At 41.3% G+C, this 14,371-nt stretch overlaps 1 protein-coding gene across 2 annotated transcripts in view; it reads left to right on the top strand.

Moving 5' to 3' along the window:
* Positions 1 to 14,371, top strand: part of LOC143808686 (cytochrome P450 2K1-like) — a 154,046-nt gene that overhangs the window by 115,072 nt on the left and 24,603 nt on the right. For both annotated transcript variants that reach the window (XR_013221996.1, XM_077291596.1), the window contains exon 8: positions 12,120 to 12,304. Coding sequence is in view for 1 of the 2 variants with exons in the window: in XM_077291596.1 (XP_077147711.1) it covers positions 12,120 to 12,304 (185 nt within the window). In the remaining variant the exon portion in view is untranslated. The remainder of the gene's footprint in view (positions 1 to 12,119; positions 12,305 to 14,371) is intronic.

Raw genomic sequence — 14,371 nt, 5'->3', positions numbered from 1 at the left:
CTCTTCTTTCACATACTCCATTGAATACCAAAATATCATCACATACCGTGTTCACATATAACGTTTACACACACAAAACAAATATAAGTGAATATCTATAGATAGATATATAGATCGATAGGTAGAAAAATAGGAACAGCACCAGAAAATTACCATAAACCTTTGTTTACTACATAGATCGATAGATATATCGATAGATAGATAGATAGATAGATAGATAGATAGATAAAACTAAGCCCGATGTTTAGTAATAAACATAATAAAATGATACATAAAGAGTTAAATAAAGACACACACACAATGTCTGCGTTAGGCCGAGGTCACACTTGAAAGAAACTCGCACGAGTCTCGCAACTCAGTACCCGGCACTGCCGCTGGCACTCTGACCAGAGCATTCAGCTGCATAGAAAATACATGCAGCTGTATACTCCTGTCCCAAATGCTGGCAGTAGTGCTGGATAATGAGCTGCAACACTCGTGCGAGTTTCTCTCAAGTGTGATCCCGGCCTTTAACCCCTTCACCCCAAAGCCTGTTTTCACCTAAGTGACACGGCCAATTTTTACAATTCTGACCACTGTCACTTTATGAGGTCATAACTCTGAAACGCTTCAACGGATCCTGGTGATTCTGAGACTGTTTTCTCGTGACATATTGTACTTTATGATAGTGGTAAAACTTCTTCGATATGACTTGCATTTATTTGTGAAAAAAACAGAAATTTGTCGAAAATTATGAAAATTTAGCAATTTTCAAATTTTTCGTTTTTATGCCCTTAAATTAGAGAGTTATATCACATAATATAGTTAATAAACAACATTTCCCACATGTCTGCTTTATATCAGCACAATTTTGGAAACATAATTTTTTTTTGTTAGGGAGTTATAAGGGTTAAAAGTTGACCAGCGATTTCTCATTTTTGCAACAAAATTTGCAAAACCATTTTTTTTACGGACCACCTCACACTTGAAGTGACTTTGAGGGGTCTATTTGACAGAAAATGTCCAAAAGTGACACCATTCTAAAAACTGCACCCCTCAAGGTACTCTAAACCACAATCAAAAAGTTTATTAACCCTTCAGGTGCTTCACAGGAATTTTTGGAATGTTTAAAAAAAATTGAACATTTAACTTTTTTTTCACAAAATTTTTACTTCAGATCCAATTTGTTTTATTTTACCAAGGGTAACAGGAGAAATTGGACCAAAAAAGTTGTTGTACAATTTGTCCTGAGTACGCCGATACCCCACATGTTGGGGTAAACCATTGATTGGGCACATGGCAGAGCTCGGAAGGGAAGGAGCGCCATTTGACTTTTCAATGCAAAATTGGCTGGAATTGAGATCGGAACCCATGTCGTGTTTGGAGAGCCCCTGACGTGCCTAAACAGTGGAAACCCCCACAAGTGACACCATTTTGGAAAGTAGACCCTCTAAGGAGCTAATCTAGATGTGTGGTGAGCACTTTGAACCTCCAAGTGCTTCACAGAAGTTTATAATGTGGAGCCGTAAAAAAAATTAATATTAATTTTCACAAAAAATGATCTTTTTGCCCCAAATTTTTTATTTTCCCAAGGGTAGCAGGATCAATTGGACCCCAAAAGTTGTTGTGCAATTTGTCCTGAGTACTCTGATACTTCATATATGGGGATAAACCACTGTTTGGGCGCATGGCAGAGCTCGGAAGGGAAGGAGCGCCAGTTGACTTTTCAATGCAAAATTGGCTGGAATTGAGATCGGAACCCATGTCGTGTTTGGAGAGCCCCTGACGTGCCTAAACAGTGGAAACCCCCACAAGTGACACCATTTTGGAAAGTAGACCCTCTAAGGAACTAATCTAGATGTGTGGTGAGCACTTTGAACCTCCAAGTGCTTCACAGAAGTTTATAATGTAGAGCCGTAAAAAAAATTAATATTAATTTTCACAAAAAATGATATTTTTGCCCCAAATTTTTTATTTTCCCAAGGGTAGCAGGATAAATTGGACCCCAAAAGTTGTTGTGCAATTTGTCCTGAGTACGCTGATACTTCATATATGGGGATAAACCACTGTTTGGGCGCATGGCAGAGCTCGGAAGGGAAGGAGCGCCATTTGACTTTTCAATGCAAAATTGGCTGGAATTGAGATCGGAACCCATGTCGTGTTTGGAGAGCCCCTGACGTGCCTAAACAGTGGAAACCCCCACAAGTGACACCATTTTGGAAAGAAGACCCCCTAAGGAACTTATTTAGATGTGTGGTGAGCACTTTTAACCCCCAGTTGTTTCACTAAAGTTTAGAATGTAGCGCTGTGAAAATCAAAAAATCATTTTTTCTTTCCACAAAATGATGTTTTAGCCCGCAATTTTTTTCCCCCAAGGGTAACAGGAGAAGTTGGACCACAAAAGTTATTGTCCAATTTGTCCTGAGTACGCTGATACCCCATACATTGGGGGGAACCACTGTTTGGGCGCACGGCAGAGCTCGGAAGGGAAGGAGCGCCGTTTGAAATGCAGACTTAGATGGATTGGTCTGCAGGTGTCATGTTGCATTTGCAGAGCCCCTGATGTACCTAAACAGTAGAAACCCCCCACAAGTGACCCCATATTGGAAACTAGACCCCCCACGGAACTTATCTAGATGTGTTGTGAGAACTTTGAACCAACAAGTGTTTCACTACAGTTTATCACGCAGAGCCGTGAAAATAAAAAATATTTTTTTTTCCACAAAAATTATATTTTAGCCCCCACATTTTTATTTTCCCAAGGGTAACAGGAGAAATTGGACAACAAAAGTTGTTGTGCAATTTGTCCTGAGTACGCTGATACCCCATATATGGGGGGGAACCACTGTTTGGGCGCACGGCAGAGCTCGGAAGGGAAGGAGCGCCGTTTGAAATGCAGACTTAGATGGATTGGTCTGCAGGTGTCATGTTGCATTTGCAGAGCCCCTGATGTACCTAAACAGTAGAAACCCCCCACAAGTGACCCCATATTGGAAACTAGACCCCCCACGGAACTTATCTAGATGTGTTGTGAGAACTTTGAACCAACAAGTGTTTCACTACAGTTTATCACGCAGAGCCATGAAAATAAAAAATATTTTTTTTTCCACGAAAATTATATTTTAGCCCCCACATTTTTATTTTCCCAAGGGTAACAGGAGAAATTGGACAAAAAAAGTTGTTGTCCAATTTGTCCTGAGTACGCTGATACTTCATATATGGGGATAAACCACTGTTTGGGCGCACGGCAGAGCTCGGAAAGGAAGGAGCGCCGTTTGAAATGCAGACTTAGATGGATTGGTCTGCAGGTGTCATGTTGCATTTGCAGAGCCCCTGATGTACCTAAACAGTAGAAACCCCCCACAAGTGACCCCATATTGGAAACTAGACCCCCCACGGAACTTATCTAGATGTGTTGTGAGAACTTTGAACCAACAAGTGTTTCACTACAGTTTATCACGCAGAGCCATGAAAATAAAAAATATTTTTTTTTCCACGAAAATTATATTTTAGCCCCCACATTTTTATTTTCCCAAGGGTAACAGGAGAAATTGGACAAAAAAAGTTGTTGTCCAATTTGTCCTGAGTACGCTGATACTTCATATATGGGGATAAACCACTGTTTGGGCGCACGGCAGAGCTCGGAAAGGAAGGAGCGCCGTTTGAAATGCAGACTTAGATGGATTGGTCTGCAGGTGTCATGTTGCATTTGCAGAGCCCCTGATGTACCTAAACAGTAGAAACCCCCCACAAGTGACCCCATATTGGAAACTAGACCCCCCACGGAACTTATCTAGATGTGTTGTGAGAACTTTGAACCCCCAAGTGCTTCACTACAGTTTATAACGCAGAGCCGCGGAAATAAAAAATATATTTTTTTCCACGAAAATTATATTTTAGCCCCCATGTTTTTATTTTCCCAAGGGTAAGGCTGGTTTCACACTTGCGTTTTTATCTGCATGCGTTTTTTAAAAAAACGCATGTGTGAAAAAACGCATGTAATCGCGGTAAAACGCATGCGTTTTTTTAGACGCATGCGTTTTTATAGAAAAACACAAGAAAACAAGAAAAAACCAAAAAACCCTAACCCTACCCCTAACCCTAACCCTACCCCTAACTTGAAATATGTGGCACTGAAATACGTGGCACTGAAATACGTTTATATACGTATATACGTATATAAGTGCCACGATATTTCAGTGGCCACGTATATAAGTGCCACGTATATAAGTGCCACGTATATAAGTGCCACGTATATAAGTGCCACGTATATAAGTGCCTCGTATATAAGTGCCACGTATATAAGTGCCACGTATTTCATGTACATGCCACGATATTTAAGTGCCACGTATATAAGTGCCACGTATTTAAGTGCCACGTATTTAAGTGCCACGTATTTAAGTGCCACGTATTTAAGTGCCACGTATTTCACGTAAATGCCACGATATTTCAGTGCCACGTATTTCACTGAAATACCGTGGCACTTAAATACGTGGCACTGAAATATCGTGGCACTGAAATACGTGGCACTGAAATACGTGGCACTGAAATACGTGGCACTGAAATACGTGGCACTATGACTGTCAGAAAATGTTCATTAAACAGTTAGGGATGAGTTTAGGGGTAGGGTTAGGGTTAGGGTTTGGATCCCTTTATCACCTTGATGGTGGTGGGTGACTTTTCAGTGTGTGTTCTGTTTTTTTTCTATAAAAACGCATGCGTTTTTAACGCAAACAAACGCGTTGAGATCGGACGCCATGTCGCGTTTGGAGAGCCCCTGATGTGCCTAAACAGTGAAAACTCCCCAATTCTAACTGAAACCCTAACCCCAACCCTAACCCTAGTCCTAACCCTAGCGCTACTTTCACACTAGCGTTTTTTTGCATACGTCGCAATGCGTCGTTTTGGCGAAAAAACGCATCCTGCAAAGTTCTCTGCAGGATGCGTTTTTTCCCCATAGACTAACATTAGCGACGTATTGACACACGTCGCAAGCGTCGTGCGACAGTTGCGTCGTGTTGTGGCGGACCGCCGGCAGCAAAAAACGTTACATGTAACTTTTTTTGTGCTGACGGTCCACCATTTCCGACCGCGCATGCGCGGCTGGAACTCCACCCCCACCTCCCCGCACCTCACAATGGGGCAGCGGATGCGTGGAAAAACAGCATCCGCTGCCCCCGTTGTGCGGCGCTTGCACAGTATGCATCGGTATGTCGGGCCGACGCAGCGCGACGGCCCCGTACCGACGCTAGTGTGAAAGTAGCCTAACGGGAAAATGGAAATAAATATATTTTTTAAAATTTTATTATTTTTCCTAACTAAGGGGGTGATGAAGGGGGATTTGATTTACTTATATAGCGTTTTTTGGGCGGATTTTTATGGTTGGCAGCCATCACACACTAAAAGACGCTTTTTATTGCAAACAATAGTTTTTGCATCACCACATTTTGAGAGCTATAATTTTTCCATATTTTGGTCCACAGAGTCATGTGAGATCTTGTTTTTTGTGGGACGAGTTGACGTTTTTGCTGGTACCATTTTCGGGTACATGACATTTTTTGATCGCTTTTTATTCCGATTTTTGGGAGGCGGAATGAACAAAAACCAGCAATTCCTGAAATTCTTTTAGGGGGTGCGTTTATACCGTTCCGCGTTTGGTAAAAAGGATAAAGCAGTTTTATTCTTCGGGTCAGTACGATTACAGCGATAACTCATTTATATAATTTTTTTATGTTTTGGCGCTTTTACACAATAAAAACTATTTTATATAAAAAATAATTGTTTTTGCATCGCTTTATTCTGAGAGCTATAACTTTTTTATTTTTCTGCTGATGATGCTGTATGGCGGCTTTTTTTTTGCGGGACAAGATGACGTTTTCAGCGGTACCATGGTTATTTATATCTGTCTTTTTGATCGCGTGTTATTCCACTTTTTGTTTGGCGGTATGAGAATAAAGCGTTGTTTTTTGCCTCGTTTGTTTTTTTTTTTTTTACGGTGTTCACTGAAGGGGTTAACTAGTGATATAGTTTTATAGGTGGGGTTGTTACGGACGCGGCGATACTAAATATGTGTACTTTTATTGTGTGGTGTTTTTTTTATTTAGCTAAAGAAATGTATTTATGGGAATATATATATATTTTTTTCTTTATTTAGGAATTTTTTTTTTTTTTTTTTTTTTACACATGTGGAAAAATTTTTTTTTTACTTTTTTACTTTGTCCCAGGAGGGGACATCACAGATCGGTGATCAGACCGTGTGCATAGCACTCGGTCTGATCACCGATGTGACAGGCACGTTGCACAGGCTTGCCGGCGCCTGCTATGAGGATTCTCAGCAGACGCCGGCAAGCAGGGTCATCTTATGACCCGGAAGGAGTCCCGCGGCCATCTTGGATCCGGGGACTCCTTCCAGGTCACCGGAGCAGCGCGATCTCGTCGCGCTGCTCCGGTGGGAGAGCGCAGGGAGCCCCCGTCCCTGCGCGATCCCCCTCTATGCCGCTGTCACTATTGACAGCGGCATCAGAGGGGTTAAATGCCCGCGATCGGTGACAGCGCCGATCGTGGGCATTGCTGCGGGGTGTCAGCTGTCATATACAGCTGACACCCGCACCCGATCACCGCGGCGCTCAGCGCGAGACCGCGGTGATCGGGGCGCCGTACTAGTACTGCGGCTGGCACTAATGCAGTGCCGGCAGCGCCGTACTAGTACGGCGCATGGCACGAAGGGGTTAACGTAATATCTGTTTAATTAAAAAAATAACTAGCATGGGCTCCTGCGCAATTTTTCAAAATCAGAGAGGGAAATCCAGCAACTGGAGGCCAATATTTATAGCCTGGGAAGGGGGTAATACCAATGGAGCTTCCCAGGCTATTAATATCAGCTCACAGCTGTATACTTAACCTTTACTGGCTATTAAAAGAGGGGGACCCCAAAAAATGACATGAGGTTCCCTATAATTAATAACCAGAAAAGGCTATGCAGACAGCTGCAATCTGATATTAATAGCCTTGGAAGGGGCCATGGATATTGGACCCACCTCTTCCAACAAGCCTACAACCTGCAGTAACCACCAATCAACCAAACTGCTGTATGACCAGCTCTATCCTCACCTACTGTATTCTCACCCATCCCTTGTAGATTGTGAGCCTTCGTGGGCAGGGTCCTCACTCCTCCTGTACCAGTTATGACTTGTATTGTTTAAGATTATTGTACTTGTTTTTATTATGTATACCCCTCCTCACATGTAAAGTGCCATGGAATAAATGGCGCAATAATAATAATAATAATAATAATAATATTGTCCCCCTGGCTACAAAGACCAGGTCTCAGCTGACCCAGAAACAACACATCTCTAAGATGCACCAATTCTGGCACTTAGCCTCTCTCTTCCCAGTTGTCTTCCTAGTTTGTGGGGTTGATGTCACCTTTGTATTGTAAGGAGTAGTAGTGGAGAGGTGCCAATAATACACCTATCCATAACTAATTCTATAGTTATTAAGGGGTTAAATAAAGACATGGCCAGAATAAAGTAATTTAATGAAATAGAACACCACACAGTTTGCCATCTTTGTTATATATATATATATATATATATATATATATATATATATATATATATATATATATATATATATATATATATATATATATATACACACTCACTGGCCACTTTATTAGGTACACCTGTCCAACTGCTTGTTAACACTTAATTTCTAATCAGCCAATCACATGGCGGCAACTCAGTGCATTTAGGCATGTAGACATGGTCAAGACAATCTCCTGCAGTTCAAATCGAGCATCAGTATGTGGAAGAAAGGTGATTTGAGTGCCTTTGAACGTGGCATGGTTGTTGGTGCCAGAAGGGCTGGTCTGAGTATTTCAGAAACTGCTGATCTACTGGGATTTTCACGCACAACCATCTCTAGGGTTTACAGAGAATGGTCCGAAAAATAAAAAAAAAATCCAGTGAGCCGCAGTTCTGTGGGCGGAAATGCCTTGTTGATGCCAGAGGTCAGAGGAGAATGGGCAGACTGGTTCGAGCTGATAGAAAGGCAACAGTGACTCAAATCGCCACCCGTTACAACCAAGGTAGGCCTAAGGGCATCTCTGAACGCACAGTGCGTCGAACTTTGAGGCAGATGGGCTACAGCAGCAGAAGACCACACCGGGTACCACTCCTTTCAGCTAAGAACAGGAAACTGAGGCTACAATTTGTACAAGCTCATCGAAATTGGACAGTAGAAGATTGGAAAAACGTTGCTTGGTCTGATGAGTCTCGATTTCTGCTGCGACATTCGGATGGTAGGGTCAGAATTTGGCGTAAACAACATGAAAGCATGGATCCATCCTGCCTTGTATGGAGCATCTTTGGGATGTGCAGCCGACAAATCTGCGGCAACTGTGTGATGCCATCATGTCAATATGGACCAAAATCTCTGAGGAATGCTTCCAGCACCTTGTTGAATCTATGCCACGAAGAATTGAGGCAGTTCTGAAGGCAAAAGGGGTCCAACCCGTTACTAGCATGGTTTACCTAATAAAGTGGCCGGTGAGTGTATATATATATATATATATATATATATATATATATATATATATATACAGCTAATCCTTGCGATGCCCTCGATCTCCTGAAATAAAAATGAAATAATAAACTAACACAAATACTCACTGTTCTGATGTAGTCCATTTAATGATGAGTGTTCCATGACAATCTCCCGTGTAGAGCTGTCACATCAGGAGTTGGGACTACTCTACATTGCCTCCGATAACACATTGACCGGAAATGACGCCAGCGATCTGCCCTCTCTCGGCTCCCATTCACTCTACCAGATGAGGAACTCTACAACCTCCTAGATCTTAGAAAATTTATTAGAAGCAAAATATCTCTCCCTTTAGTTTTACCTAAGGCTATTAATACTCTTTTAAGAAATCCCCATTTGGTATCAGTGTGGAATATGAAAATTATATAAACTATTTTACTTCAGACACAGAATTTGTCAAGCAAAATCACATAATCAAATGGGAACAAGATGTAAATAAAAATAAATTCTAATAAAACTTGGCAACAAACCTTTAAATTGGTGTATAAAAACAATATCAACTCAAATATTCAGGGAAAGTGTTTTAAAATTCTTGCAAGATGGCATCTTATCCCTGTTAGACTCATCTCAGCTTTCCTATCTTATCCAGACACATGTTGGAGAGGATGTGGATTTAAAGACAATATAATGCACATTTGTTTGGTTGTGGCCAAAAATAAAACCAATTTGGAAGGAGGTTTATAATCTCACTAGATGGTGGCCCGATTCTAATGCATCAGGTATTCTAGAATATGCATGTCCACGTAGTATATTGCCCAGTCACGTAGTATATTGCCCAGTGACATAGTATATTGCCCAGCCACGTAGTACATTGCCCAGTTACGTAGCATACAGCACAGAGTCATGTAGTATATTGCACAGCGACGTAGTATACAGCACAGAGCCACGTAGTATATTGCCCAGCCACGTAGTATATTGGCCAGTCACGTAGTATATTGCCCAGCTACGTAGCATATTGCCCAGCCATGTAGTATATTGCCCAGTGACGTAGTATATTGCCCAGCCACATAGTATATTGCCCAGCCACGTAGCATATTGCCCAGTGACGTAGTATATTGCCCAGCCACCTAGTATACAGCACAGAGCCACGTAGTATATTGCCCAGTCACGTAGTATACAGCACAGAGCCATGTAGTATATTGCCCAGCCACATAGTATATTGGCCAGTCACGTAGTATATTGCCCAGCTACGTAGCATATTGCCCAGCCATGTAGTATATTGCCCAGTGACGTAGTATATTGCCCAGCCACATAGTATATTGCCCAGCCACGTAGTATATTGCACAGAGACATAGTATATTGCCCAGCCACGTAGTATATTGCCCAGCGACGTAGTATATTGCCCAGCCACATAGTATATTGCCCAGCCACGTAGTATATTGTCCAGCCACGTAGTATACAGCACAGAGCCACGCAGTATATTGCCCAGCCACGTAGTATACAGCACAGAGCCACGAAGTATATTGCCCAGCCACGTAGTATATTGCCCAGTCACGTAGTATATTGCCCAGCCATGTATGTCACAGGCTAAAAAATAAAAAATAAACTTATACTCACCTTCCGAGGGCCCCTTGTAGTTCTGTCACCTGTGTGCGTGCAGGCGGCAGCTTCCGGTCCCAGGGTGTGATAAGGTCGTGGTCACATGACCGGGATGTCATGGCAGGTCCTTCTCGCGCAAGCGCGCAGGGCCTGTGATGACGTCACGGTCACATGACTGTGACGTCATGGCAGGTCCTTTGCGCATACCATCCTTGCCACCGGAACCTGCCGCTTGCATAGAGCGGTCACCGGAGTGTTGCGAGGAGCGGGAAAGGCAGCAGAAGGTGAGTATATAATGATTTTTTATTTTTCTTTATTATTTTTAACATTAGATGTTTTTACTATTGATGCTGCATAGGCAGCATCAATAGTAAAAACTTGGTCACACAGGGTTAATAGCGGCTATAACGGAGTGAGTTACCCGCGGCATAATGCGGTCCGTTACCACTGGCATTTACCCTGTGTGAGCTGTGACTGTGGGGAGTATGGAGCGGGCTCTGACTGCAGGGGAGTAGGGAGGGACTAATCGGACTGTGCCTGTCGCTGATTGGTCACGGCAGCCATGACAGGCAGCTGGCAAGACCAATCAGCGACTTGGTTTCCATGACAGACAGAAGCCGCGACCAATGAATATCCGTTACAGACAGAAAGACAGACAGAAAGACGGAAGTACCCCTTAGACAATTATATAGTAGATTTTTAAAATAGGGAAATACAAATTAATTATGTCTCCTGAACTCCCTCTTTTGTCCCTAGGCTCTGACTCTCTTCCTATAGATATTAAATTATTCTCTTTTCATATTTTCTCAGTTGCTAAAATACTTCTAGGTGCCAGGTGGAAATCCGAGACCATTCCCAGTCTCAATATGCTAAGAAACAGATTAACATCACATAACATCTTCAAATTAGTTTTTGCCTTGAACAACAACTCCCTTATAAAGTATAAATCTGCATGGGCATTATGGAATTCAGTCTTTTCTCCACATGCAGAGTCCTTTACAGCTGATTGATATGGCTCTATAGCCAGTGGATATGTCAAGTGGAAATCTTTTAAGATTGTTGCTCTTTACCGTGTCACCACTCTCAGTGGACTATTGTTTTGTCCTGTTCCCCCTTCTTTTACTTATTTTATCCCAATTTCCCCTTTGTCCTACGTATCCAAGTTCACCTCCTTCCCTACCCTCTTTTTTTTCTTCTCTTTTTTCCTTTCCCCATTATCCTGTCTAAATTTATATTATTATTCTTCATATAGTCTCTACGGTATTATTCGACATACTCCAATAATATTATATATGTTGAATTTCAACTCATGTTATGCTGTCACATTTAGCCTTTTCCCCTACCCTGATATTATATCATTTCCCCAAATAAAAATTATTGAATAACACTTTTTGTTTATGTAAAATTACAATTATAGAATCAGCTGTGGAGGATATCCACTATTAAACTTAGTTGAATAGTACCACCAATCAGTTCAAAAGTACGTGTAGGAAGGTAAGACTGTAGTTAAATCATAAAAAATAACTTTTAATTATATCTATTAAAAGATCTTTCGGGCCCAAAGGACAAACGTAAATACCAAAAACATAACACACAATATACAAAGACTGTCAGACACTCCTACCAAGTGCTGCAAGCTCTAGCATGGTGAACAAAAGACACCTTTTCTCTTGGAAACTTACACCATATAGCATAATACCCTTAGGTCTTTTTACTGCCTTTCCTACAGTCTGCATACACTATAGACTTACAATTAAAGCAGATCATATGGAAGCAGGTAAAGATTACTGCCTAGGTACATAAAGGAACAATTTCACCCGAGATGTAAGTTCCTTGCTTCAAAGCGTGGAGTGGGATGGTCCGAGATGCCCGTACTTATGAGGATGCCCGTACTTATGAGGAGAAATCTGGCTGAAATGTTCTCTTTTTTATTGATGAAATTTCTCCCCAAATAACTTTTTTTTGAAAATAGTTTTATGTATTTGTGTTGGAAATAGAAAAGGTCCAAAGTGAGATCGATAAAGTTATTGGATCAAATGAGCCCCACGCTATTCATCGTAGAGAGATGCCATATACTGATGCCGTCATCCATGAGATTCAACGATTTGGAAACATTGTTCCTAACAACCTGCCCCATGCTACTACTCAGGATGTAAACTTCAGAGGATATCTCCTTCCCAAAGTAAGTAAAAAATAAATATTAAACCTTATTTTTTTTGTAACATCAAATGTAAGTGTTTTCCCCTATTTATTTTTACTTTGGCATAGATAATCACTTAGCCGCCTTTGGCCAGTTTCCCCGGCCAGTTTCATCGCTTCTGCTTCCAATCGGGAATGTCATACAATGTTTGAACTAGTATGGATGGAGTATTTTGTGAAACAATCAGACAGAAAAGGAAGGGGAGACTTGGGACATGGGCAATAGTGCAGACGAATGCCAGAAGTTCAAAACATTATGTTTTGTTTTGTTTTTTCATTTTGAAACCACCATGTGCTTATTTTTTACATAGCGATAAGTATTGGATAACCCCTTATGGACAGGTATTTTCCCTCCATTTCACAAATGTTCACAAATGTTCTAATTTTGGTGCCTTTTCGGTGGCTTTTTAAGCCATTAACATGTACTTTTAACAGGAATGTAGTCAAATTCATTAAGTGATTTGCAAGGCTTCATAGCTTTCCATGCCAAACAAAATTATTATTATTTTTGCTTTATTACATTTTAACTACTCTGTAATGGTAATGCCAAGAGTGTGCAAAGCAGTCATCAAAGCAAAAGGTGGCTACTTTGAAGAACCTAGAATATAAGACATAATTTCAGTTGTTTCACACTTTTTTGTTAAGTATATAATCCCACATGTGTTATTTCATAGTTTTGATGCCTTCGGTGTGAATGTACAATTTTCATAGTCATGAAAATACAGAAAAATCTTTAAATGAGAAGGTGTGTCCAAACTTTTGGTCTGTACTGTATAAATACACACACAAACATATACAGTGCCTTGCAAAAGAATTCAGCCCCCTTGAACTTTTCAACCTTTTCCCATATATCGTACTTCAAACATAAAGATACCAAATGTATGTTTGGTGAAGAATCAGCAACAAGTGGAACACAATTGTGAAGTTGAATGCAATTTATTGGTTATTTTACATTTTTGTTCAAATTCAAAAACTGAAAAGTGGTGCGTGCAATATTATTCGGCCCCTTTAACTTATTACCTTTTGCTGCGATTACAGCTGCAAGTCGCTTGGGGCATGTCTCTATCAGTTTTGTACATCGAGAGACTGAAATTCTTGCCCATTCTTCCTTGGCAAACAGCTCGAGCTCAGTGAGGTTTGATGGAGGTCATTTGTGAACAGCAGTTTTCAGCTCTTTCCACAGGTTCTCGATTGGATTGAGGTCTGGACTCTGACTTGGCCACTTTAACACCTGGATACGTCTATTTGTGAACCATTCCATTGTAAATTTTGCTTTATGTTTTGGATCATTGTCTTGTTGGAAGACAAATCTCCGTCCCAGTCTCAGGTCTTTTGCAGACTCCAACAGGTTTTCTTCAAGAATGGTCCTGTATTTGGCTCCATCCATCTTCTCATCAATTCTAACCATCTTACCTGTCCCTGCTTGATAAAAGCAGGCCCAAACCATGATGCTGCCACCACCATGTTTGACGGTGGGGATGGTGTGTTCAGGGTGATGAGCTGTGTTGCCTTTATGCCAAACATATCGTTTGGCATTGTTGCCAAAAAGTTCGATTTTGGTTTCATCTGACCAGAGCACCTTCTTCCACATGTTTGGTGTGTCTCCCTGGTGGCTTGTTGCAAACTTTAAATGACACTTTTTATGGATATCTTTGAGAAATGGCTTTCTTCTTTCCACTCTTCTATAAAGGCCAGATTTGTGCAGTGAACGACTGATTGTTGTCCTATGGACAGACTGTCCCACCTCAGCTGTAGATCTCTGCAGTTCATCCAGAGTGATCATGGGCCTCTTGGCTGCATCTCTGATCAGTCTTCTCCTTGTTTAAGATGAAAGTTTAGAGGGACGGCTGGGTCTTGGTAGATTTGCAGTGGTATGATACTCCTTCCATTCCAATATGATCGCTTGCACAGTGCTCCTTGGGATGTTTACAGTTTTGGAAATCATTTTTTATCCAAATCCATCCAGCTTTAAACTTCTCCACAACAGTATCACGGACCTGCCTGTTGTGTTCCTCGGTCTTCATGATGCTCTCTGTGCTTCAAACAGAAC

This window comes from Ranitomeya variabilis, chromosome 2 (assembly GCF_051348905.1).
Source record: "Ranitomeya variabilis isolate aRanVar5 chromosome 2, aRanVar5.hap1, whole genome shotgun sequence".
Taxonomy (NCBI): Eukaryota; Metazoa; Chordata; class Amphibia; order Anura; family Dendrobatidae; genus Ranitomeya; species Ranitomeya variabilis.
Note: the sequence above shows the minus strand (reverse complement) of the source record. Positions and strands in the feature narration are given on the sequence as shown.